General features: G+C 43.0%; 1 protein-coding gene across 1 annotated transcript; it reads left to right on the forward strand.

Moving 5' to 3' along the window:
- The first annotated feature begins 642 nt into the window (after positions 1 to 642).
- LOC123452067 (nuclear pore complex protein GP210) lies at positions 643 to 17,289 on the forward strand. The gene is made up of 36 exons (XM_045128642.1): positions 643 to 754; positions 1,432 to 1,697; positions 2,157 to 2,326; positions 2,434 to 2,650; positions 3,176 to 3,522; positions 4,367 to 4,546; positions 4,696 to 4,834; positions 4,921 to 5,069; positions 6,540 to 6,651; positions 6,740 to 7,338; positions 7,430 to 7,553; positions 7,687 to 7,967; positions 8,190 to 8,306; positions 8,390 to 8,452; positions 8,544 to 8,735; positions 9,034 to 9,093; positions 9,187 to 9,255; positions 9,934 to 10,059; positions 10,136 to 10,255; positions 10,521 to 10,640; positions 10,806 to 10,961; positions 11,034 to 11,096; positions 11,169 to 11,296; positions 11,743 to 12,151; positions 12,644 to 12,746; positions 12,819 to 12,949; positions 13,204 to 13,275; positions 14,071 to 14,152; positions 14,567 to 14,674; positions 14,778 to 14,919; positions 15,539 to 15,625; positions 15,714 to 15,924; positions 15,995 to 16,049; positions 16,130 to 16,224; positions 16,306 to 16,366; positions 16,640 to 17,289. Exons 1-36 carry the CDS (start codon positions 669 to 671, stop codon positions 16,990 to 16,992), a joined length of 5,793 nt encoding a protein of 1,930 aa, XP_044984577.1. The 5' UTR covers positions 643 to 668; the 3' UTR covers positions 16,993 to 17,289.
- Positions 17,290 to 26,226: the final 8,937 nt, after the last annotated feature.

Genomic DNA, 26,226 nt, shown 5'->3' on the forward strand with positions numbered 1-26,226 from the left:
AAAGTTATATCTTGGGGGGTATTTCATGAAGATGCTGGATTTTGTTTGTTTGTTGGAACTATATTATTTTCTTTGTATGTTCCTCACGCTTAATATGAAAACTATTTTTTTTTGTGAAATGCTCCTCATGCTTAATCTGAGCCAAACCATGTCTGCCTTCTAACGGATGGTGTATTAGCTGCGTCAATTAATTTGGATCGGAGGAAGTACCTTGTTTCTCTGAACCACTTGTTCTCTCTGAACAATGAAAATAGAAAAGGAAGAAGAAGAAGAAAAAAGAGAGAGCAGAAGCCCATTTTGGGCAGTAGGCCTGGCCCAGGAATGGAATGGTCCGGCCCAGGACGGTGGCGAGGCGACCGAGACGACACGACCCACCACCTCCGGGATCAGCTGCCGCAAAACCCACCACCCCCTCCTCTCTCGCTTTCGTTCCCCTCCGCTTCCGTTTGCTCCTCTCCCTCCCCACTCCCCCCTTGAACCCCCACTTCTCCCCTCCCCTCTTCTCTAGGGTTTAGCGGGCGAGCTCGCTTACTTGCTACTCCGGCAGCGGCGGCCTCGGGCGGGCGATGGCCGCGCGGCCGACCGTCGCGGCGGCGGCGGCGCTGCTGGTGGCCGCCTCCGCGCTGCTGTGCGCCTCGGCGGCAGCGGCAGCGGCGGGCGGGCCCCACATGGCGGACCTCAGCGTGCTCCTGCCCCCGCGCATGACCAGGCCCGTCGAGTACCGCCTCGTCGGCGGGGACGGCTGCTTCACCTGGTACGCGCGCGCTCACACGCTTCGGTTACTTTTCCTCCTCGCCCTCGTTTCGTCCCCGCCCTGCTCTCGCCGCTGCCTCTGTCACGCGGCGCGAATCCGTAGCGCTGTGTGTGTGTGGTTACTGGCCGTGCCGCGGCCTGCAATTATAGGGTGGTTCATGTGGCGTGATTTGTTCAGTGCGCTCGCTTGCATATTGGGGGTGTATTGTATCGATGCCGATCCTGCTGATGACGCAGCAGCAGCAGTGGTATTGCTCGGTTTAGCTTGAGGTTTGAACCTCTAGTGTGCTTCGAGTGACTTGTTTTGTTAGTCTCTTAATCGATAAGTTAACTGGACTCTTTTGCTGTCATCCACCTTTGATTTGTTTACTGACTGTAGACTGGGAAAATGCCATGTGTACCTTAATTCTCAGTTTAGTAGCTGTCTTCTGTCATACACGTTTGATCCATGCAAGTTGCTCAAATTTGAGGTGGTCTACACCGTTCGAGGCTCCTGTATCGCTTGCACTTGAATCTGGATTACGCGTCAATGTGGTTGCTTGCTACTTGTTTTAAGATTCGGTAGCCAGTTGTAGAATGATACTTCATGCTTTGAGGCTGTTTTTGTACCATGCTCCAATCCCTTAGATGGACATTGGGGTAGTGTTTCAGTTTACATTTTGATGAGGTTAATTACAGGTCATTGGATCATCATGATATTGTATCAGTTAAGCCAGAGTACAACGACAGCAGCAGATGCTCGACGAGCGCTCGTTTGGCATCAATCGCTCCTTACAGCGGCCGCAAGGAGACCTCTGTCTATGCCACTGATATTATTAGTGGCATCACGATTCACTGCAAAGTTTTCGTCGACAAAATCTCTCGGATCAGGATTTTCCATCATTCTGTTAAAATCGACCTGGATGAAATCGCCACATTGCGTGTTCATGCCTTTGATGACGAAGGTTATTCTTCATACACTCTTTCCATGCTTTAACAGAACAATAGTCATGTGTCACTCTTGTAACAGAAAGAGCCATTGCCCTGTTCATGCCTCATTGAAAGTACTTTATAAACTGTGATACTGCTTTTGCTGTTTTGAATTAGTCTTGCATGTTGCTGATGGGGCATCCATTATTGTTTGCCCGATCATTCCATATTCCAAATATTCATGAAGTCTGTTCCATGCGATTAATAAGTATTACCTCTGTAACTTAATAACAGTGTCAAGAAAGTCTTATATTTGAGTTTCTCCTGACATTGGTTCTCGGATGTTACTCCTTATTTTCCTTGGTCTAGTCTAAAAACGTGCTAGCGGAATAATTAATTGCATAGTTCCATTAGTCATTTTTGCCATGTGGTTACTTTTCATAATAGTATTTCAATGCTCGGTTGTGTAACTTATTTTTTTCATTTTGATTCAGAAAATGTGTTCTCGACATTGGTGGGATTGCAGTTTATGTGGCAGCTTACCCCGACGATGCATGATAACAGTAACCATCATCTTGCTCATATTCCACTGAAAGAAACACATTTAAGTGACTGCAGTGGTTTTTGTGTTGAGATGAATGCGCGGTTTGAGCTTGAAGACAGGGTATGATAATATATTTACACACTATCTTGTTTTCACTTTAACTCTGGCAAACATTCAATTTCATATGAAAATGTATGTTCTGAATTCTGTTGTAATACTTCTGGCAGGATCTTGGTTCTGATTTCTTTGTCGTGAAGGGTGTTGGGATTGGCCAAGAGGTTGTTAGTGCTCAGTTATTTGAACCACAGTTTGAGCATGTGAGTGACACGATCACTTTAACTGTCGCTGAAGCTATGTCGCTAGAGCCCCCATCACCCGTCCTTGTAACTCTTGGTGTCTCGGTGAATTTCAAACTCAAGATTTTTCGACAAAAGGTTGCCCAAGGTACTCTCTAAATGTTGATTTCGTTGCCACAAGACATCTAATTATCTATTGAAGCATACCTTAACCAGTTTGATTTTATTCAGAAAGTGGAGTGTGGTGTCATGTCATATACTCCCTCTGTATCATAATAATTGTAGTTGGGGAGAACTAGTTTAGTTGTCCCCAACTACAGTTATTATGGTACGGAGGGAGTATTAAGGATACCTAAACCAGTTTCAGTTTAATTAGAAAGTAAACTGTGGTGCCATGTCATATATGGAAACACATCAGAAGAGGACCACACTTGAAAGTGATGCTGCCATTGCAGATAAACGATTTACATACAACAGATTCTTTATTCAATGGAAAACAAAGAAACTGGTTTAGATGCTTGCACTAAAATCCCCATTTTTAAATGCTGCACTTTGGTTTAGTGGCATGTTCCTTTAGTATAATTTTTAGAAAATTTCTGGTAAAACTTTTTTTATTGAATATCTGCTAACGAAAGCTAACAGCTCTTCTCCCTTTTTGTTCCACTTTTTTTAGCGGTTAATCTACCATCACAATACCATCTTTGGCATGTGAAGAATTCTTCTGTGGCCCAAGTGGATAGTTCCTTGGGTGTTGTACATGCTTTGAGTCTGGGATTTACTGATGTCGTTGTTGAAGACACAAGAGTTTCTGGCCACCAACAAGTATCATCTCTACGTGTTGTTATTCCACGGACACTGTTCCTCTATCTAGTTCCTGTTATGGATGATTCTGGTCATTTTCATGGGATAACAAGTATTCCATCCTCAGAAGTGTGGTACGTTTTTCCTGGTCAAAAGTACATGGTTCTTGCGAAAGCTTTTGCAGAGGGATTTGATGCTAGAGAGATATTTATTGCAGAGGTACTATTCATCTGATCTTATGGATTTGATTACCTCTCTTTGTTGGTTACTCACTATTGGACACACGAATAATGCACAGATGATCATTAGATCTGAATGCAAGGTCTTGTGTAATACTTGCAATGTTTAGTTTACCATGGCCAAAATATTTAGCAAAAATAAATTACACATTGACCAACATGCACTAGCACCTGTTGGCAGGCCTTGAACAACTGTGGGCACCAGCGCCTCTAGTTAACCAAGTGAACTCGGTTCTGTAAAGCTGCATTTACACGATTCTGTTCTGTGAAGTAATTGGGCGACTGGCCATGCACAGAAAATTAACATGAACGCCGCAATTCAAAATTATGCGTGAATGCTCCGCTTTACTGATTAATATGAATTTTAATTTGTCAATGCATGAGCAAGCCACAAGTGCCAGCCTCTAGAATTCTAGATGTATTTTCCATAATAAGCTCACTCCTGTGGTTCATGCAGATAAATGCAGTCATGCATGTTTGTGTCAGCAGAATTGAATATTCACATCAAATATTTTGCATGCATGTGCATGCCTTTATCCACCCTTGTACATGAAGTTAACAAATAATCTTCAGTATTCATGCCTTTAAATCTTGTTCATCTCATCTTGATACATGGTCTTTAGTACATGCTTCTGCGCAGTCATAATAGATGAATGTATGGAGAAGGAACACCATGTCCTTTATGTTGAGAAAATGAACCTGAAGAGTTATAATGATTTTACCATTTTAGCACTTTGGTTATGGATTCAATGTTCTGGGCTTCTGGCCATATACTACATGTAATCTTATTTTGTTTGTTTAATACCCTTGTTTTTTGTTGGCAGGAAAACAATCTTAGATTGGAGAGCAGCACAGTGGAACTTTGGAACTTATCACGGGTTCCAGATAACTCTTTAGGTTCCTATGAAGTGCAAACTTCTAGATTGCTATTCCCCATTGCTCAGGGAGAAGGATATTTAGTTGCTGCCTTAACCTACCAAGCAGAGGCATCTGGATCAGCAAAGGTACATTTCATGCATATTCATGTTATTTCTAGCTTTCTTCTTGGGGTGGTTCTACCTTGTATTGTATGGAATGAGCATTAAATTGGTGTTGCAGTTCATAATTAAGCCACAAAGGTTTCTGATTACCGGATTGACACATTCCATTCTAGGTTCTCAAGCTGCTGCAAAAAGTTAATGTATGCAGTAAAGTGAAGGCAACCTGGGATGAGGGAACGGATAACTCCAATATTATTCACCTACCTTGGGTTCCTGGAGTTTATCAAGAAGTCGAACTGACGGCAGTTGGAGGTATGATTGCCGTGATATCTTCAGTCTTAACCCACTTTTGGTTTCTAAATGGATTTGACTGGTATTCTTTTTGTACCCAACTGAAGGTTGTGGTAAGACGCCGGAGGACTACAAGTTATTTTCGTCTGATGAAAGTGTTGTTTCTGTGTCCGATTCCCGTACTGTACGTGCTAAAAAGCCTGGTCAAGCTGTCATCAAAGTAGTTTCTACCTTTGATTTCCTGAATTTCGATGAGGTATGTGAATATATAATCTCCTTTGTATTGTTATTCTGATCTCTCATAAAACTACTGTTTTTACTCTTATCTACTTTAAATATGTAAAGGTCAATCGCTAGAAATTCTAATTATTTCATTTTGCACTACTACTAAGCATGGGATCTGTGAAATCTATATTTTGTGTTGAAACTAATGTACTTTGAACTTAAGAAAGACTCCTTTGACTACTTTTTCCTTTCAGTTCTTTATAACACACCTGCTTCTGTGTGCTTTCTTTAAATTGAAATGCCATCTTAATAGCAAACATACATTAAAAAATAATGACTTACTAATAGAATGGGAGTTGTTGGCTTGTTGCTTCTGTGCAAACTGCAAACAAACATCTGTAGCCAGCAAAGCCATAAAAACTGAAATCTTACTGCTGTTTGTATAGTTACTGTAAAATCATTATGTAGGGAATGCATATTGTTCCCGCTGTTTAATACTTTAGTCAAATAATATATGCATTGTTCCTCTTCCACAATTTTTTTCTGTAGCCTTTTTCTTTTGTGCAGCAAAAAACTTCAAATCAAAGGGCACACCTAATAAGGGCTCCTTTGGTTCAAAGGAAAAATGTAGGATTAGGAAATATTCGTATGGTGATACTATTCATGCCTTTGGTTCAAAGGAATGGGGTAAAGGAAAAATTAAGGAAATTTTCCTTTGATCTCAGTTTCAAAGGAAAAACAAAGGAGGTCTAACATCCACTAGGTCCTCCTTTTCAAATACCTATGCATGGAGAACGAGACTCAGATCCTTAGTGGCATAATGGCATTCTAACTATATATTTTCATGTGTTTTGACATTGATTCCTGTGTTTTTCCATTTTCTGTGAACCAAACACCAAAATTGACAGAATTCCTTTTTTACCAGTCCTCTGCTTTGCACATGCATTCCTATCATATTCTGTGTTTTTCCTATTCCTGAGTTTTTAGAATCCTGCGAGCCAAATGAGCCCTAAAATCTGATCATGTCGAATATGAATTTTGCATCTTATTTAGTAGACTATGCATCTTCTTACAGATGCAAAAAAGTACAACCTCCGCCCGGAATTAACTGTCGCTGAAATTAGTGTATGTAGATACACTCATTTCGACGACAGTTAATTCCAGACAGAGGGAGGGAGTACTAAGTAGCTGCTTGATCTATCTTTTCCATCTAGTACCTATTTGCACTAGCTCATGCACAAGCACACCACGCTTGCATATGCTATTTGTGTATGCAACTATGCATGCAGTCATGTGGTCCAATCACTTAATAGGCATGTCCTCTGGTCGGTACTTTTAACTGTGTTGTAGGTTGATTACATAGAGTTTCTTCCTTCTCTTTTATGAGTGAACTTTCTTCTGTACGGCCTTAGTAACCCACCTACATTTTTTTATTCGTCTTTCATTTAAGTAAGTTGCCAAGTCACTTTTTTCAGCTCATTATGTTTGCTTCATAACGCAGGTCATTATTGAAGTATCCACTCCTTCAGCACTGGCTATATTGCCAATCTTTCCTGTTGAGGTGGCTGTTGGAACACAACTTCATGCTGCTGTGACATTTAAAACGTCCAATGGTGATTAACATGATATGGCTGGCTATTTCGTGATCTGAAAATACTGCTATTTATTTCTAGTAGTTGTTTATAATATTTCTCTTTGCAGGACACCCGTACTCAAGATGTGATTATTTTAATGCTTTTATAAGGTGGAGTCTACTATCTGAGAATCAAACTTTTGAAGTTGTTGACGCATCTGAGGCTTTGACTATTGAGGCCTTAAAGCATCATAGTGGTTCTTCGGCACAATATGGCAATCCTTGTGCCTGGATATCTCTAAATGCATCTGCTGCTGGTCGAGCCACAATAGTTGCGACGTTTTCCTCCGAGTCCGATTCCTATTTTGAGACTTTTAATGAGCCCATTTTTCTGAAGGCCACATCAAAAGTATCTGCATATTATCCTCTTCTAGTACTTCAAGCAGGAAACGGAAACCAGTTTGGTGGTTACTGGGTTGACTTATCTAGATTACAGAGTGGCATTCAGAATATGGGTAACAACTCTCCCAAGGAGCTGTACTTGGTTCCTGGATCAACCATGGATGTGTTTCTCTTTGGAGGGCCTGAACAGTGGGACAAAGTGGTTGATTTTGTCGAAACTGTTGATGTTGTTGGCGCACCAGGAAATTATATCATGGGCTCTACTGCTGTGCAAAAAATATCTAGTGGACTATACCAAGTTTCTTGCCAAAGCAAAGGGGTCTTTGTAAGCACTTTCAATGCTGCTATCAGTTGATTCAATTCTAATGCATTGCCTCCTTGCTGAATACATTCAATTTATCATATTTTTTCTGTAGAAACTGTTGTTTTCACGTGGAAACATGATTGGGAAGGATCATCCTGTGCCTGCTGTAGCCAAATCAGAGCTATCAATTGTTTGTGACTTCCCGTCAGCAGTAACATTGATTGCAAATGAAAATGGTATGCTCATGCTCTTTTTCATTGATAGTCCAGTATGATTCATAAATTACAGTATGCTTTTGATAAATACCTTTTACAGTCTCATTCTGTAAAGCTTAGATGTGACACTTCTCCATTTTTGACACTTTGACAGAAAACCGGATTGATATTTTAGAAGCGGCAAGCAAAGCTGACCGTAGCCCCAATAGGCTGCAAGTATCTCCTGTTGTAATCTCAAATGGAAGAAGCATCCGCCTAGCCGCTGCTGGTGTACATCAAAATGGAAGATTTTTTGCCAATTCGTCCTCTCTTTGCTTGAGATGGGAAGTCACTGAATGTGAGGGACTTGCTTACTTGGATCAAGAAGAAGATGCTGAAATGTTAGAACAGTCATCTTGGGAGAGGTTTCTTGTCCTACAGAATTCGACGGGAATGGTTAGTATGGCTTGCCATCCACACCAATTGTTTTGAATGTTGAATTTAACATCGACTAGATACCTGTCCTTAGCACTCATATTTTGTCGATGCAATCCGCTTCTATACATGAACAATGGTACACTAGTTTGCAGAATGTAGAGTCTAATTCAGAATAGTACGTCCTCCTGCGTTTAAATTTCTGATGCATAATTGAATCTTTTTCGATGTTTGAACTTCCAGTGCACTGCCCGTGCTACAGTCATTGGCTTTTCTTCCAGAATTGCTAGCAAAACCCATGAAGAACACATTTTTCTTCCAAGCGAACATGACAATCTCACAGATGCTATTCAGTTGCAGGTAATCATACTAGATTTCTTTTGGGGTTGATTATTTCCTTGATTTTCCTAACTTGTTTATCTACTCATTTTTGGTTTACCCAGATTGTTTCTTCCTTAAGAGTCACTCCAGAATATGTCTTATTAGTTTTCCATCGTGAAGCACAGGTATGTAATGGCAACTCTAAATTCTCTGCATCATAGAATACTTTTATCAATTTTCTTCTTCTACTTGTGCTCTGATGTATTTTTTCTACAGGAAACCTTAGCTGTCAGTGGTGGCACATGCTCTCTAGATGCCTCTACCAATGACACACATGTGGCCCAAATAGTTCAGCATCCAGGGAAGGCCCTATGTTCCCAGTTGATTCTTGGTGCTAGAGGCTTAGGCAGTGCTGTCGTGACAATTCAGGACATTGGCCTTTCTCCTAGAGTGACGACTAGCTCTCTGGTATATTCCTTTGCCACCCTTTGTCCCTGATCTTCTCAGTATTTCGTTTTGCTTATGAGTTGTGTGAACAAAGTTTTTTATTGCTTTTCATGTTTGAACTTGTATGCCCATCGCACTTCCAGTTAGTCATTTAGCATATTTCTTTTGATGATGAAACTTGTGGTATACACCTGCCTTCATTAATGGGCACGCCAACTCTCGTCAAATTATTTCGCAGCAATACAGGTGTACTAATCTTTGTTTCTGCCCACTATTTGTCAAAATGACTACACCTTGCATGTTGTATATGTTATTGCAGGTTAGAGTTGCAAATGTTGACTGGATTCAGATATTGTCAGAAGAGCACATCAGCATTATGGTACAGTGATATGTTTTCATTGTTGCAAATTTATTTTCTCCAGATGCTAAACCTTTGGGGTTTATTTTCATTGACACCTTGCTTTGTTTCTAGGAAGGAACCACAAAAGATTTTCAAATTTCAGCGGGGACCCAAGATGGACAAGTCTTCGGAGATTCTCAGGTCTGCTAGTGCCACTATGCACACTTTTGATGGTTATACTAATATCAAGTTGCCTTAACTCTTCACCAAGATGCCAAGCAAACTCAGACTTTAAGTTCTAAGTAGTCTTACTCCCAGGTTTTACTAGATATCATCTATCTTTGCACTGACAAGCTTCTATTCAATCAACTACACCAGATCTAGTATCTTATAACTCTCAAGTTATTTCTTCTGTCCAATCCACGTTTTTTAGTCCTTCTCAAAACTTTGTAGCATCTCAACTGAATGCATTTTTCTGCCCCCTGTTGGCTTTCCATGCATTTGATTGTTACAGAAATATGCTGCTACCATCTGGGAGTAATATCACATCCTCATTTCACCTTAATAAAGCCAAATGTATACTGATGCTATTTCTTGGACTGGTCAATGTGGTCTGGATTCAAATATCACTTAACTGTGCATTCATTTTCAACGCCCAGCATGCATGAAAATCGTTTAGTACAAGCTGTATAGGTATAAGTTATTAAGTTCATCAGAGAGTACAGTGCTGCACAGTACAGGGACACAAAATATGTGAATCTCAGAGTAAGAACTAATGCTGGATCTAGGGGTGGTAGGTATCCTCTCGGGGTAGAAAACTGATCTCTTGGTATTTATTGCTGTCACTTCTCTTTCATTTACCAATTTCTTTCTTTACAGTACAAGTACATGGGAATTGAGGTACATCTTGGTGATGAAATTCTGGATCATGTTAATCCAAGCGAGTCGCTGGATGGACCAAAATTTTCAATTAAAGCTGCAAAAACTGGGACAACATCTCTTTATGTAAGTTGACAATCGATATATTGTTGGTTAGATATGCTTATTGTCTGGCAGCCCTCATTATGTCTCCGATTTTCAGGTTAGCACTAAGCAACGCTCTGGGCAAAGAGTTTTGAGTCAGGTTATAGACGTGGAAGTGTACAAACCACTGCGAATACATCCTGCGTACATCTACCTCACACCGGGTGCTTCTTTTGTGGTAATCATTACCTTGACCCCTAAAATTAGTGTCGCCTATATGTGGTTATTTGCATTTTCTCAAGACTTTAATGTTCGGGGGGGGGGGGGGGGGGACATTGTATCCCCCCTTGGAAAACTGAGAATCAAACTGTTCCCTCTTCCCTGTGCAAGTCTCTTTTCCATACAGGCCCTATAGTGCTAGCATTTCTAGTTGTCATCACTATCATTTGGTTGTGCTTATGTAAAGAATAAATGGGTTCTGAGTACTTTCTTCTTTCCTCTAGCTTTCTGTTAAAGGTGGTCCAAAGATTGGAGTTTCCATTGAGTACACAAGTCTGAACGTGGGAACGTTGGAAGTTCAAACTGCTACTGGAAAGCTGTCTGCAAAGACTGTAGGAAACTCTGTAAGTCATAGCCTGAGTCATCTTTTACTGCACTACATGCATGTGTCTTTATTTTGGTGATACATATTTAGCGCCTTGCTTTTGAGCATTCTATTCGAAGCTTGAAGCGTGCAATTTTCATTAAGTTCTGGGTTTATATTAGCTACTTACCTAGTGCACCATTAGACTGTACGTGCAGCTGTTTTGGCAAATGGAGGCACCGTCATTTGTGAAGCTTTTGGAAGAGTTGAAGTGGGTATCCCAATGGCTATGGCATTGAGTACTCAAAGTGACCGTCTTTGTGTTGGCTGTAGCATGCCAATCTACCCTTCCGTGCCTAAGGTATGTTTAGTCTCTGTTTGTTTTCACACAAGTCCTTCTAATTTTTTATCTTACGTTACATATGCTGCCCAGGGAGATCCATTTTCCTTCTATGAAACTTGTCAAAGTTACACTTGGATGATAGCAGATCAGAAGGTCAGAATACTCTTACTCTTTATTCCCATTGTATGAAATCCCATGCACTAACAACCTATTGTACCTTATTAGGTTGTGACATTCCAATCGGCTAGATCTTGGCAAAACGGACTCAGTCAAGCTCTTTATCCAGAAGGAAATACCTATCCATGGTTATCCAATGGAAGTAGCAATGCTTTTATCAATCATGTGATTGGAAGGTACTGCTTGGATAATACTCCCTCCATCCGGAAATACTTGTCCTAAAAATGAATGTATCTAGACTTATTTTAGTTATAGATACATCCATTATATCCATTTCTAGGACAAGTATTTCCGGACGGAGGTAGTAATATACATTGGTCCATGGACTGCTTATGCGGAGTGTGTTGAATCGAATGCTCTAACCTTCCTAAACCTGATGGACTTCTTTTGTTTCTGTGGCTTCATATTAAAGGGAAACTACTCATCCTTCTAAAAAAAGTTATCATGCTAATTTTCGAAGTTGTAGACTGGCAACCACTTTTTAAAAACCTATTGTACAAGTGTTTCTATTTACGCTTCATTTTTATAATTAAAATGTCTTGGTTGGAACACATAAAAGAATGCTCTCACATATTATATTGAATAACAAGTGAGCCCTAATGTCTGGTTTTTGTTGTTACAGATCTGCAGGGAAAACCAAGATCTCCATTTCAGTTACTTGTGATTTCTCGCTACATGGCAGTTCTGGATCTGTATCTTATGATGCCTCCAAGACAATCCTGGTCGTACCAGATCCTCCCCTTGCGCGTGGACTTCCTATAACATGGCTATTACCACCCTTTTATACCACCACAGACCTTTTACCTAGATCAGTTAATTCCTTTGGAGAACCAGACTCAAATGGCCTGGATACCACTATTGGATATTCTCTGTTAAGGAGCAGTGGTAGAAGTGATCCTGCTATGCAGAATGCTAACGCTATTGAGGGAAGTAAAATTAGGACTGGAGAAAGCAATGCAATTGATTGTATTCAGGCAAAAGATCACTCAACTGGCAGAACAGAAATAGCATCATGCCTACGAGTTGCTGAGGTCAGAAAGACTTATATTGGTTTGTTTAGTCTTTAAATTATGTATGACTAGATATTCCTACCAAGATATCTATTTTGGAATCATTGCTGTTTACATTATTCGTATGAATTATCACTTATTCAATGCTGTCCTTGGTACGATTGAAGCCATAGATGCCACCTCTTATGATTGAGAAACAGGAAATTCCTACTCGCCCTGTTATGAGATGAGGGGCTAGTTTGTCAATTCATATTGCTGTATTGTGCTTCCCTCATCCATGGATTAGTCTATCTGAACATGTCAAAACAAAAGAGCTTCCTGAAAGTTACTGCAATGCTGAAGGAAGCCCATAGCTAGATCACACCCCAGGAGTTCTCCTTTATTATGTGCTAGGTGTTCTATAACTACTGCTGATAAAGTGATACCATGGGATTAACAATTGCCTTTCTCTACATCTTTATGCATTTTAGTCAGAATGGTCTTCGTGCTGATGCTGTGATCATTATTGTTCAGGTTGCACAAGTACGGGTGGCTGCTGCAGAATCATCAATCCAGACAGCCTATCTTTCTGTAAATGATAAAGTTGAACTGGATGTAAAATATGCTGATGAATTAGGTAACACATTTACTAGTGTCGAATGCTTAATCAATTCTTCGACTCATTTCTAATCTTCCTGCCTTCCACCAGGTTATACCTTTAGTGAAGCACTTGGAGTAGCACCTGTGAAGATTGAGACAAACTATCCTGATGTTTTGTCAATTGTCATGCCCAGAGATGTCAATGGTACATATGGCGCACATCAACGTTTTGTGCTACAGGTATGCGTTGCTTCCTGAAACCCAAGCTTTAACTTCTTTTTTATATTGTGCATGCGGTCGTGTGTGGGAATACCACTTTTACATCTAAACCTTCAACATCACAAAAAGGAAGAAAAAAACCTGCACAACCTGAAGCGTTCATTACTTGTAAGCTTGGTTCTGCTAATTGTAGTTGTGACAAGGATATGAGTTGGTTGAGCATATTTTTCATTAGTCTTCTGTGCAAACTGTTACATATTTGTTCTTTTTTGAAGGCGAAAAGCCATGGGACAGCTCTTGTACGGGTGCACACCAACCATCCTTCAAGGAAATCAGATTTCATTATGGTACGATTCTTCTTGCCCTTCTAGAATCTGTTCTTCCTATGTTTGATATGTTATGGATTCATAGCTATTTAAACTTGTACGGAAGGTCGGTTGTTCTGCTATTCTAACTTACATGGCATAATTACGTAGACCGTTTACTTGTATCTCCCAAGCTCTTAAAATAGTACGTTTCAGGATAAGTTCCCTTTGAGCAAATCAAGAGAGTTATTGCAAATATGCAATATTTCAGTTCTCTACCCTTACTTTAATGCATTGGAAGACGTTAATTAGTTGTCGCATGTGATTTTTTAGGGGTATGCACTGTCATTTTGCATCAACTCTCTCTTAAATTCCGTGTTTACTTGATCTGTGTGCATGGTGGGGTGAAACGGAGGGAGTAATTGGCCGTGCCATTTGTTAAGCTTCATGCACTAGCCAACGCAACCAAAAGCCCGAACTGATGGAAAGGGCTAGGCAATCCACATATACACTTCAACACCCCCTCTCACGTGTGACGCGTAAAGTCATACCATGTTAAGCTTCATGCACTAGCCAATGCAACCAAAAGTCCGAACTGATGGAAAGGGCTAGGCAATCCACATATACACTTCAACACCAATGAACTGGCAAAACAAATACTCCCTCCGTTCCAAAATACTTGTCGTGGTTTTAGTGCAAATTTGGACTAAGATAAGGACAAGTATTTTGGAACGAGGGAGTACTAAACAAAGATGCAGTTTTTCTTGGTTTCTTTTGATGGGATGTACATATTGAAGTGCTGCCATGTATTGACTAACACTTGTTTTTAACTCTCAGGTATCTGTTGGTGCGCGAATGTATCCGAGAGATGTGGTGATTCATTCTGGCCAGCACCTGAACTTCACTATTATTGGGGACCGTATGTTCACTGAAGCCATTTTTCTACTAGTAGTTGTTGCGATTATCTTTTAGTATTGTACAAGATATTATCTCTGGTCACATCATTTTGGTGTGCTTAACCTTATTTGTGCAGTTTGCTTACTGCATGTTGCATTCTAAGTTAGCACAATGCAGTGATAGCATTCTAGTTAGCACTATGCAGTGATCTCTTGAATACTCTATAAATGGACGGGAGTTGGTAGCATAGTAGGTGAAAGATAGGCAAACACCAGGAAGTTTGCAGTTAATACATGTTTAATAAAGCAAAAGATCTTGCTAGAGAAAGGGAGCAAATTTTTTAGCTTAATATCCTGCATGAAGTAGACAGTTGGTAGCGATGTTCTGTGTTTGTCAATGTTCTTGTTTTCATAACCATGGCCTATTGTTGTTATAGGCATGGATGCGCGTGGACCTGGCCAGTGGTTAAGTACCAACGAAAATGTTATGCGTGTTAATCAAATAACAGGTGAAGCACATGCACGTGGTGAAGGTATAGCAGAAGGTATGGAACTACAACCTATATTTGCTTAGTAGATTGCATTGTTGAACTTCTACACAATTCATTTCTAGTACTTTGGGTTTTGATAAGCCCTTTCCTTATACAGTGATTTTCAAAGGCCCAAATCTGAAATTGCGGACAACTGTCAATGTGCTCAAGGTGAACCAGATAGTTGTTGATGCTCCTGCAGAGATTCTGACGAATGCTGCTGTCCCACCTGATGGATACAAGTTCTCTGTGAAATTAAGGTATGTAGTGCTCATATCATCATACTGCTTCCACATGTGTTGATTAATATCTAGTCAAATTCGAAGTCACTATTGGGTAGATGGTCCTGGTGTTTATACTTGCATTGTAAATTAGATATGATCTTATGTTAGAATAATGTAACAGTAGGTTATCATAGGTTTGTGGTGCACCATAAGCCTATCAAGCTGAAATTAAGGTATAGCAGTAGGTTATTATAAGTTGGGACACTTATTTTGGGACGGAAGCAGTATTACAAAAATGGGCCCTGAGGTCATAATGCTGCTTTTGATACTACCTGCTAATATGATCTGAGACTAGAAGTTTCAGATATAATATGTAAAAAATAGATAGCATAAGATATGCAATAGGTCATACTCAGCAAATATAATTATCACTACATTAGAGAGTGAGAGGACAGGGAAGCATATAGTTGTAATGAAAACTAGGCCAGTACTGCTGTATTAGATAATAGTCTTTACAAACAATATAATCACTGCTACTACCTCCAGTCCAAAAGGAATGCAGTGAACTATTTTTTTTTTGCTGTTTACATTTTGATACTCTTGGATTTATTTGTGCTTTGTGGAAATTAACCTTTTATTCCCTTGTTGAAAAAAGTGATTCAGCCGGGCATAGCACAGAGTCCTCTGTGAAAGATCAGATAAATGTCCCATTTGACTGCAAGGTCGAACCCTCTTTTGTCGGGTATGTTTCCCATAATGGTCATTCGACCACCTGTTCCTCATTATTCTTTTCAGGGATACATCGAGGTCTCACTGTTTTCTCTCCTTAGGTTTGTTGAGCCATGGAGTGACCGCGCTGTGAAGAAATCCTACTGTGTATTTCATCCATACTCGCCCGCACAGCTGTTGCCTGTTGAGTCGAACCCAAAAGACGGTTTTTTACACATTTCAGTTCGTGCAAATCTGAAAGAAGATTCTATGGTGACTGGATCTGCACATGCCCTGTTTGTCAAAGGATTTTACATTAAAGAACCTGGAAAGGTAGCTCCCCTCGCCCAACCTCTCACACAAGCACGTCTGTTTATTCCAACTGACTGTCTATCTCATGCAGTTAAACTTGACTCCAAGCTGCAACCATAGCATAATCACTATTGGCGGGAACACTGGTATGGCAAAGCCTATTATTTCTGCAAACTTACCTTCGGCTGTGTTCGTTTCTAAAGCCTGAGTTGTATTCCTGGCCCAGATGCTGAGTTATTTTGGAGTGCTAAAGATTTAATGTCGGTCACTCTTGTTGATACAAATGAGAACATTGGTGGTCCTAGTCAAGTTGTCTACCGGGTGAGTCACAGATGACAAAGCATCAATTTTTGTATCAATGCTTAATGCTGTAAACAAATTCTGACTGCCATCCTTTTTCAGGTGGAAGCACTCAAAAGGCAACCTTTCGTGGATAAGGTCACTATAATTCTTCCAGCCACTGGTATGCCATTCTATCTTCTTTGCCATATCCTTGTAACAAGCTGACTGGTTATCTGAAAATAGTATCTCTTGGTCTGATGAGCATCGTTCCTGACCTTAAAAAAGCATAGTTCCTGATTCTTGGTAGAACTTATTTCCATACGAAGTCCACCTAGTATTTCTACGAAAAACTCCCCCTAATAGTATATTTCTGTGATTTGAGTTGAGTTTTTGCTGACCAATAGGAATTGCTCCCTGATGATTAACTCGATTCAATTGTTTTCCCCTTGTGCAGGCCAGACTGAAGAATTAGAAGTTAACTATGTTACAGGAGACAAAACAGAGCCATCGTCATCAGGCTTAATCACACTTGGTCTTTTCATCGCATGCATCATCGTGCCAGCAGTTATATTCTGGCCCATCATGAAACTACTGGAGAAACTGACCCGGCGGGCACCACCACGGCATGCAGCGCCTGCACCAGCAGCGGGCCCTGCCATGGCGCCTGACCCTGCCTCCCCGGCTATTGGCGAGTTCTCTCCTCGCACTCCCCAGCCTTTCATGGAGTACGTGAGGAAGACCGTCGACGACACGCCTTACTACAAGCGTGATGCGAGGAGGCGATTCAACCCTCAAAATACGTACTGAGCGTGTGTAAACCGGGCAGTAGAGTCGCTGCTGCTGTGTTTCCCCCCTAGTTTATGATTTAGAAGGGTAGCCTTGTAATCCCTGTACTGTAAAATTCGTGTATCATCAATACTACGCTGCCAATTTTCAAGTCGTGGCGGCATCTGTATGAGCAATGGTTGGTTCTGAGAAAGCTATAGAGCTAGATAGATCACTCAACAGATGGTTTTGTAGAGTAGCTTTGTAATTGTAAAAACCTGGGAGCTCTGTATGTAAATTAAACCTGCTTAATTTGGTCGAGAAGCCATTACTGTGATAGATAGCGCGCACCAGTACATCATTACATGATATTTTTCTCTTTGTTACATTCTCTGTGTTTTCAGGTATGTATATACTTGTCCTATATCCGTAAGGCTGTTATTGAAAAATGCCGTACAATGTGTCCCTGTTCAACGAGGCTCTGAAACTTGTGCGGTAAAATGCGTGACAAAGCAGGCTATTTTTCAACAACAGTCCTTGAGTTCAAACATCTTGAAAATACATCTTCCATCAAGAATAATTTTCAACCACGTTAGGTCAAAAACCGAAGGAATCAAAGTCAACCAGTGGATCTCAAGCTCTATGAACTTGTATATTTACTTTTTTTTTACTGGAGCTGTATGAACTTATAACTTCTTGTGTGGTGAGGACGACCGAACAACGTGGTTAACCCAAGCTACAACCAACTCCAAACCGGGGTTGCCCCCACCTCACCTGCTTTGAAAGGAACCCACATGGGATCCGCCAGTAGTGACAACAATATAGGAATGTTAACAATCTGAAGCCATATTTATAAGCATTACAAATCAAACGTTTTTATGAAAATTTTCATGTCGTGAGCATATGACAATTCCCTTAAGCAAAGCATTGGCAAATCTTGACAACAAAAAGAAAAAGACATGCCAGAATTTGTCATGCTTGCTAAAGGGAATTGCCAAGCTCGCGGCACGTACTTTGCCATAGAGATTTTAATTAGTCATGTTTAAATTCTGATATCAGATTTATAACGTGGTCCATTAATCATACAAAAGCCCTAACCATCTTTATTTCTAAAAAGACAGACAATTGATCTAGAAATAAGAAAATAGTGGTACACAAAGAGGCCAACAATTAGAGGAACGGTCATGTAGCACGTAAAGAGATAGCTTTGCTATAAGGAATAAGGTAAAAGAAACTTAATCACAAAAAAAAGGAATAAGGTAAAAGAGACACCGTTTGGGATTACTAGCATTTCTCCGCCATACATAAAAGAATAAATGAATAGCAAAACCGAGAAAAGAAATCAAGTACCCCCCCCCCCCCCCCCACACACACACATTAATGATGGTCTCAATCACCTCCACATTATCAGAGTTAACTTCCAAGCGGTTGCACTCCAATGTTGCAGACAGATTGAGACCAGTGGCGAATCTCGTAAAAAAATGAAGGGGGGCTCAATGTTAACAGTGTGAAGAAAAAGGCACTAACTCTCAGTTTTTTTTATGGCATTTGATCTTTTGCACGAGGGCTACTAGCTGCAGAGAAATTCGCAACCAAAGCTTTTATAGCCATAGCAATATATTTCAGCTGTTGAGTCTCCTCCCTGTGTACCATCTTTCTCCTTTCTCACCATAGGTATCACGTACGAACCGATAGCTATAACTTCAGTGAAATTCCCCATACCAAGCACCACAACTTCTTCAGATGGCTGCATAATTAGAAACTCAAGAATCGCTCACTCGTCAGATCAACTTTCAGTGCATTGTTGGTGGCTTCGTCGAAAACATAAGTCTCCACATTTCTCCTGCTTTCTGACAAACAAACAATAGGTGTTTGGTGTCTTCAGCTCCAACATCGCATACTGGACATTGTCATGTGACCCTGATGTGCCTGTTTACCACATTGACCTGACAAGATATAGAACCCAAAAGAGTTTGCCAGTGTTGAAAAAGTAATACTTTTAGCGTGCGCGATACAGTTCCGGATGCTCTAGCGGACGCGTAAAAACCGTGCGCGCGGCATATGTAATTCAGCGCGCGGGAGGAAACGCCGTCGCGCGCCGCTTATTTGCTGCGCGCGCTCCCGCGCGTTGAACTCTTAAGCGCTCGCGCGAAACTCCACCTACCCATCCAGCCGCGCCGCCGTCGCCGCCCGCGCCACCCCATTTTTCTAGCGACTGTTCCAGCGCTTCCCCGGTCTCTCCCCGCGCGGCCGCGGCTTCCTCCCTCTCTCTCTCGTCAGCACCGCCCGACGCGCGCGGCAGTCCTCCGACGAACAACGCCTGGCCGCCCAGTGCCGCTTGGCACCCGCAAGGTGTTCAAGAAAAGGCCCGCAAGGTACTTCACATTTTTACATGAATTTTGGTGCATGTTGTTTATAGCCTAGTTTTGAACATTTTAGATGAGTTCGACATATGATTCTTTCGAAGAAGAATTTGATATGGAAGAGGCAGAGGATCTTGCAATGATCCTAGCTATGCACACCAATAAAAAACCGAAGCACGGTGGTTCGGTTATGGGTCGGCAGAAAATTTGGAGGGATATGATTGATTCCCACAACAGATTGTTGAGACACTATTTTGTGGAGAATCCCACATACCCTTAGTCGTACTTTCGTCGTCGGTTTAGGATGAGCACCGAGTTGTTCAGGCACATTGCAGAGAAACTAGCGAGTCATGACCGGTTTTTTCAGCACAGGAGGAATGCTGGCGGAGAGCTCGGGCATAGCACCTTTCAGAAGGTGACAACCGCTTTGCGTATGTTGGCATACAGTATTCCCGCTGATCTAGTTGATGATCACTTGGCCATGGGTGAGAGCCAAGCCATCATGTGTGTCAAGCGCTTCGCAGTCGGAATTGTGCAAGTGTTTGGCCCGGAGTACCTGAGATCTCCCAATGTTAAATAAGTCGCAAGACTATTGGAGATGAACAAAGCTCGCGGGTTCCCAGGTATGCTTGGCTCAATAGATTGCATGCATTGGAGTTGGAAGAATCGCCCAAAGGCATGGCATGGCCAATTCCACGGACAAAAAAGGGTTGCACTATAATCCTTGAAGCGGTGGCCGATCAAGAGACTTGGATTTGGCATGGTTTTTTGGAATGCATGAATCTTTGAATGACATCAACGTTGTCAACCGGTCACCACTGATGAATAAGATTGCAAATGGTGAACTGCCACCGGTGCAGTCTGTAGCTAATGGTCGTACATACAACTATGGCTACTATCTTGTGGATGGCATCTATCCAAAGTGGTAAACATTTGTGAAGCCGTTGAAAAATCCGGAAGGTAAGAAATATCTTGATTTCCACAATGCTCAGGCGACGGCTAGAAAAGATGTGGAGAGAGCTTTTGGGATTTTGCAAGCCTAATTTGCTATTGTGAGATGACCGGCTAGATTTTGGGATCAAAAAATGCTTTGGTACATTATGCACGCTTGTGTGATCATGCACAACATGATCATCAAGAATGAGCGTGGCCAAGATGTAGACTACTCTAACTATGAGCTCTTGGAACATCCCGTGCGAGTGCAGCGGAGGGCTGAAAGGGTGGCCCGTTTTGTTGCCTCCTATCATGTCATTCGACGTCCAACAGCGCATAATGAACTCAAGAATGATCTCATTGAGGAGTGGTGGGCTTGAAATGACCTCCAAAGAGCATCATCATTTGTGCTTTGTACTATTTGTTGAACTATTTGTTGTATTTCATGATACTATTTGTTTGAGTTGTAATAATAAATTGAACTATTTATTTTAAACTTTTAGTTGAATGATGTTTGTGATTTAAATTATATGCCATGTCTTTGTTTTGTGAACGTGTGAAATTTATTTTGTGTCCAAATTGTAAGAAATGTGAGGCACCGGTTGCTCGCGCGTGCTGCATTTTAGCACGATGCTGGAGCTGCGCGCCCGCGCTGCATTTCGGTGCGGCTGCTGGAGCCAGCGTTGCACGTCGCGCCAAACCTGTCAATGGGCGCGTCGCAAACCAGAGTTTAGCGCGTCGCGCGTTGGGCGCTTGTTGGAGATGCTCTTAGAAGGGCAACGCAAACTCCATACCTTCTCCCATACAGGCGCATTTTTGGATGCATCAATACACTCGTCGCTTGTTATCTTAGGCCAACTCCACCGCGCGACCCCAAACGAACGTCCGTTTTGCCCGGATTCTGTCCGTTTGGGTGGGGAGATGGGGTCGTGTCTGGCCCTGTCCTGGGATGCGCTTGCCACGCGCCCAGCGCGTGGCCGCATCCGTTTGCCCTATCTCGTCCGCCTCCAAAAGAACAACGCTTCAAATACTAGCGGCCTAGTTCACGCCGGCAACACAGCCAACGGCCTACACGTCCTTGCCGGCAACAAAGCCAGCGGCCGACAACACAACCATCTTCCAAAATGAATAGTTTTGTTCGCCGGCAACACAGCCAGCGGGCGGCAACACAGCCATCCTACAAAATGAATCCGTTTCTCGCCGGCACACAGCCAACGGCCCTGCGGGCGGCACCCATGCCAGCCTCTAAAAAAGAACGGCCACGTCCGATCGGATGACCTAGTTCAGGCTGTCGGCATCGAACATCTCCTTCTGCCTGGCCTTGAACCAACTCCTCGTCTTCTCGCTCATCTTGGTCAAGTCCACGCTCATGATCGCAAGGGCCACCTCCTTGGCTTTGGTTGCGGCATTGGTGGCCTCGATGTCGAGCCGCCTCTTCCTGGCCTCGACATTGGCGACCTCGATGTCGAGCTGCCTTTGTCGGGCCGCCTCCTCCAGGTCGATCTTCCTCTTCTTGGCTGCCTCCTCCATCTCTAGTTTCTTCTTTTGAAGCTCCAGGTATTGCTTCATTTGCTCGTCCTTGCCTTGCCGCTTATTCTCGTCCCTCATGTCCTTTTGAGACATCATGCCATGCAAAGTCTCATGCAAGGCCATGAATGCGGCATCACGTATGTCGTCCACCTTGGAGTTGGTCTTGCCCCTCGGCCTCTTCAACGCCTCGCCATCTCCACCTCCGGCGAACTTGGCCGTCTTCTTGCCTCTCTTCCTTTGAAGTTCACGACATTGATCCTTGAACTTAGGGAAATCGTTGATGATCGTCCAACAATGCGTATGCGTGAATGGCTTGTCATTGTGCCGGGCCTTGAATGCTTCCAAAGATTGAAATGCCTACACCACATGATCAACAAGATTTGGACATGCAAACATACACAAGGCCGAAGCAAGGAAAGGACTAGTATGAGGAGAGCATACCATGTCCCCAATGCCGAGACCACTCACGGGCCGTGCTTCAATGCTCTCCAATGCGGTGCAATACTTGTTGCACTCTTGTTGGATGAACAACCACCTCTTTTGAATTGAGGTGATGCCATAGTCGCTTGTGATTTGATAGGGCTCAAACATATTCCTTTCATGAAAATTTTTGTGGACTCTCGTCCAAAAAACTAGGCCCTTTTGTTGTGCGCCCGTCCTCGGATCTTGGCTAATCTCCATCCAAGAGTTGCAAATCAGCTTGTCCTCATCTTGGGTGTATATATGAACCCGTGCAAATGCTCTTCTTCTTCTTTTGTGCTTCCGCTCTTTGGGTGAGCTCGCTGATGAACAACGGCTCACCACTAATATCAATTTCATTGGCTTCATCTTCATCGCCATCACCTTCTCAATAGATGTCGTCGTCTCCATGCCACGAATCACCATGGTCGTAGTCAGCACGGTCGTGGGCCTCTTCATCGGCAACGAACTGGGCGCGGCCATCCTGACTTTGGGTCTCGTCGGGATCGTAGGCAGGGACACGCCCACCGTTGTAGATCACATCCTCCATGAAGTGGGCGTAGTAGGTGTCGTCGACCGGTGCCATTGGTGTTGCCATTTCGTCGAACAGGACGCGAGGGGACGACATGGTGCCCGCAAACGGCGGCCGTGCTTGCTTTCTTTGCATCTCGACGGACGGCCGGCCACCGCTGCTGGACCCAGGTGTGACGTTGAGGTCGATGTAGGCTGAGGGGCGTGGGGTGGAAGGCGCGATCACGCTCACGTCCGGCGACCCCAAGAAACGGGTGTGGGCGTCGTGCCTTGGCGGGGGGAAGCCGGGCGACACAGCCGTGGTCCGCGACTGGCAGTGTGGAGACCGGGCGACCGACGAGCCTGTGCTCGCCGGGCCGACGGCCGCTGCAGAGAAACCGGTCGGACGACAAATGCCAAGCATGAGGAGGGCGTGCGCTTCGTTGACGATGACCTCCTGTCCTCGACCTCCGCCTTGCGCCGCGCGGCCTCCATCGCATCGCGCTCAGCAGCGAACTTGCGCGCGGCGGCGTTGTCCTTCACGACCGCCCTCCGGTTCCTCCTCTTCACCGATTCCGCGTCCAACTTGGCGATCTCCTCCGGCGTGCGCTCTGCCCGCGGCTTCCTTGGCGCCTTGGCCTTCTTCTTCTTGGCCATTCCGGGCTGATCGACGGCTGGGCCGCCGAAATTCGGGTGGGCGTCGGTCATGGACGAGGGAGAGAGAGGGAGACGACGGGAAGTGGGAGGGTTTGGGGGGAAATGGCGCCAAAAGGGGCGGGGTGGGTTTTTGTGACAGCTGTTAGAGCATATATCTCCATATGTGGTTTTGGTAATTGATGACAATTCCTATGGACTAATGGTTGCCTTAAGTTACATTTATAGGATTTGTCCATAGGCACTTCTTGAAGTCCATCTGTTGGGTTCAAGGAGTTTATATGATGACCAAGATGGTATTCAAGGTATTATCCAAAGAATGGTCATAGAGACACATGGTTGATCAAGATCTTAGACAAAGAGTAAATCAAGATGATCAACACACAAAGCGTACAAGATGTACCGAGAGGGATCAAGTGATCCCATGGTATGGTAAGCATTGTCCATTACGTGTTTGTGTACTAACCCATGGTCTTCGTGAGAGTTCTATGTGGGGGTTAGGTGTGTTTCCATGGGCTTGCGTCAAAGGGAAGATCTCATACAACGCATGAAGTATGACGTCAAGTTGTGATCGTCATCAAGATTGCGATGTGCAAGTTCAAGTGGATCAACACGAAGATATCATGCTTGAAGCTTGCCGTCCGTTGTGGTGGCAATGGACTTGTGAAGATATGCTGAAGAGTGGCTCACCCATAGTGAGTATGGGGGAGCAATCAACTAGTCTTCATCAAGCCAACACAATCAAGAAAGGTGGTCCATCTTGAGGAAGCCAAGATCATCATCATCTAGCTCAAGAGGAAGCCAAGATAAAAATGTATATATTTCCTCGAGTTGTTGTGCTAACAATGTAGAGGAAATTCATCACTCCATGGAACAAGATGTGGCCTTGAATGATGCTTCAAGGGATCCTACATCATCGTCTATTGTGACTCACTTTTGCCTTATGGCTAAGGCTTCAAAGGTATCTCCTACTTTGAATTCCAATATATCTCATGATGATGATGTTGATGATAATGGGGATGAGGATAATGATAAAGAGAGTGATAATATTGCATCCTTAAAAATTAAGGGTGAAATGATTTTTAAATCTCTTTATAAGAATAAACTTGCTCGTTCCAACTTCTTGGAAATCATGTCTATTGCCACTGAGGGCAAGAAATACATTGAGGAGTTGGAAGCTCATCTTGAGGAGCATGAGGCCACCATTGAGACAATGGAAGGTCATGAGCGTGATTACGCTAATGAGATCGCAGAGCTATCTCAAGCTCTTGATAATGAACAAACCACCAAGGAATCTCTTGAGGAAACCTTTGCTCTAGAATTATCTAGATTAAAGGGATCCTATGATAGAGCTCTTGAGGTGGCTAATGATTTTAGAACTAAAAATGATAAGCTTGAAGTTGCACATGCTAAACTACTTGAGGACTATGAGCACCTCGAAAATGGCTCAAGGGATATTAAGAGCTCGCTCATCGAACTCACCGAGTCTCATGCTCAACTTGAAGCTTCATATGCTAAAGGGCTTGCCAAGGTGCCTTCTCCTCTTATTGCTAATGATGATGCTTGTGCTACTAACCCTACTTCTTGTGAAGCATCCATTTTAAAGGAGAATGTTGAGCTAAGGGCTCAACTTGAGTTGCTATCTAGCAATTATGGGAAATTGGAAGAAAGTCATGTAATGCTCACAAGCTCTCATGATGATCTTCTAGCATCCCATAATGTGCTAAAATTAGCTCATGAGTCTATTACTACCAAGGTAACATCGAGTGAGCCTCATGTGGACATTAGCACTACTTCTAGTCAAAAAGCTATATTGCCATGTGCTAGTCCTTGTAATTCATCTACTCATAATGTTGCTACATCTTGTGATGAATTACTTTCCATGCCTTGTTGCTCTAACAATGAGGCTTATACTTCCTCTAGTACTTGTGTTGATACTAACCATGTAGAGGAAATCAAAGAGCTCAAGGCCCAAGTCACTTCCTTGAAGAAAGACTTGGAAAAGAGTCATGAAGGGATGTCCACACTCAACAATGTCTTGTGTGGACAAAAATCCCCGAATGATAAAAATGGACTTGGATTCAACTCCAACAAGAAGAAGAAGTCCAAAAGCTTCAAGAAGAAGGGCCAAGAACAAGTCAAGAATTTGGCCAAGATTATTTGCTTCAAGTGCAAAATTGAAGGGCACCATGTTAGATCTTGCCCACTAAAGAAGAAGCCCCAAAGTCACAAGCAACAAGGAAAGAGGCCACAAGTGCACTCACATACTCAACTACAAGTTGAAGAAAGGCCCCTTCCCAAGAAGACCCAAGCCAACACTCCTCATGTTGAGAAATCAATAGGGAAGAAATTAAAGGGTAGATGTTGCTACTTATGTCGTGAGAAGGGTCACTTCGCTTCTTCTTGCACGAGAGGTAATTTATCCAACCCAATCATTATTCTGTTTGGATAGCTCTTGTTGTCCTGAATCCAACAAGCTTGGGTTTGCTCGATTCGGAGCTCGTATGCGATAGTTATGGCTGTTTCAGTGGCGAGCGGTAGTACCGCTGGACCTAGCGGTAGTACCGCTGGACCTAGCGGTGGTACCGCTAGAGTTGGCGGTAGTACCACTGGCCCTAGCGGTGGTACCGCTAGAGCTGGCGGTAGTACCGCTGTCCCGGCGGTAGTACCGCCCCTGGCCAGCGGTAGTACCGCTCCAAGTTTTTAGTACCGTCATCTTTGCAGTTGTACTGCGTCGGACATTTTTGCGAAGACTTTCTTGGCGGTGGTTGGCCCGGTAGTATCTTTGCTCTACCATGGGCTCAGCGGTAGTACCGCTGCAACCAGC

This window comes from Hordeum vulgare, chromosome 5H (assembly GCF_904849725.1).
Source record: "Hordeum vulgare subsp. vulgare chromosome 5H, MorexV3_pseudomolecules_assembly, whole genome shotgun sequence".
Taxonomy (NCBI): Eukaryota; Viridiplantae; Streptophyta; class Magnoliopsida; order Poales; family Poaceae; genus Hordeum; species Hordeum vulgare.

What these genes read in the sequence shown, in the direction of transcription:
- LOC123452067 (XM_045128642.1), top strand. Translation starts at nt 669, where the DNA reads ATGGCGGACCTCAGCGTGCTCCTGCCCCCGCGCATGACCAGGCCCGTC. An exon ending in ATCAATCATGTGATTGGAAG is followed by an intron (nt 11,297 to 11,742) that starts GTACTGCTTGGA and finishes TTGTTGTTACAG; the next exon opens with ATCTGCAGGGAAAACCAAGA. An exon ending in CTAGTCAAGTTGTCTACCGG is followed by an intron (nt 16,225 to 16,305) that starts GTGAGTCACAGA and finishes ATCCTTTTTCAG; the next exon opens with GTGGAAGCACTCAAAAGGCA.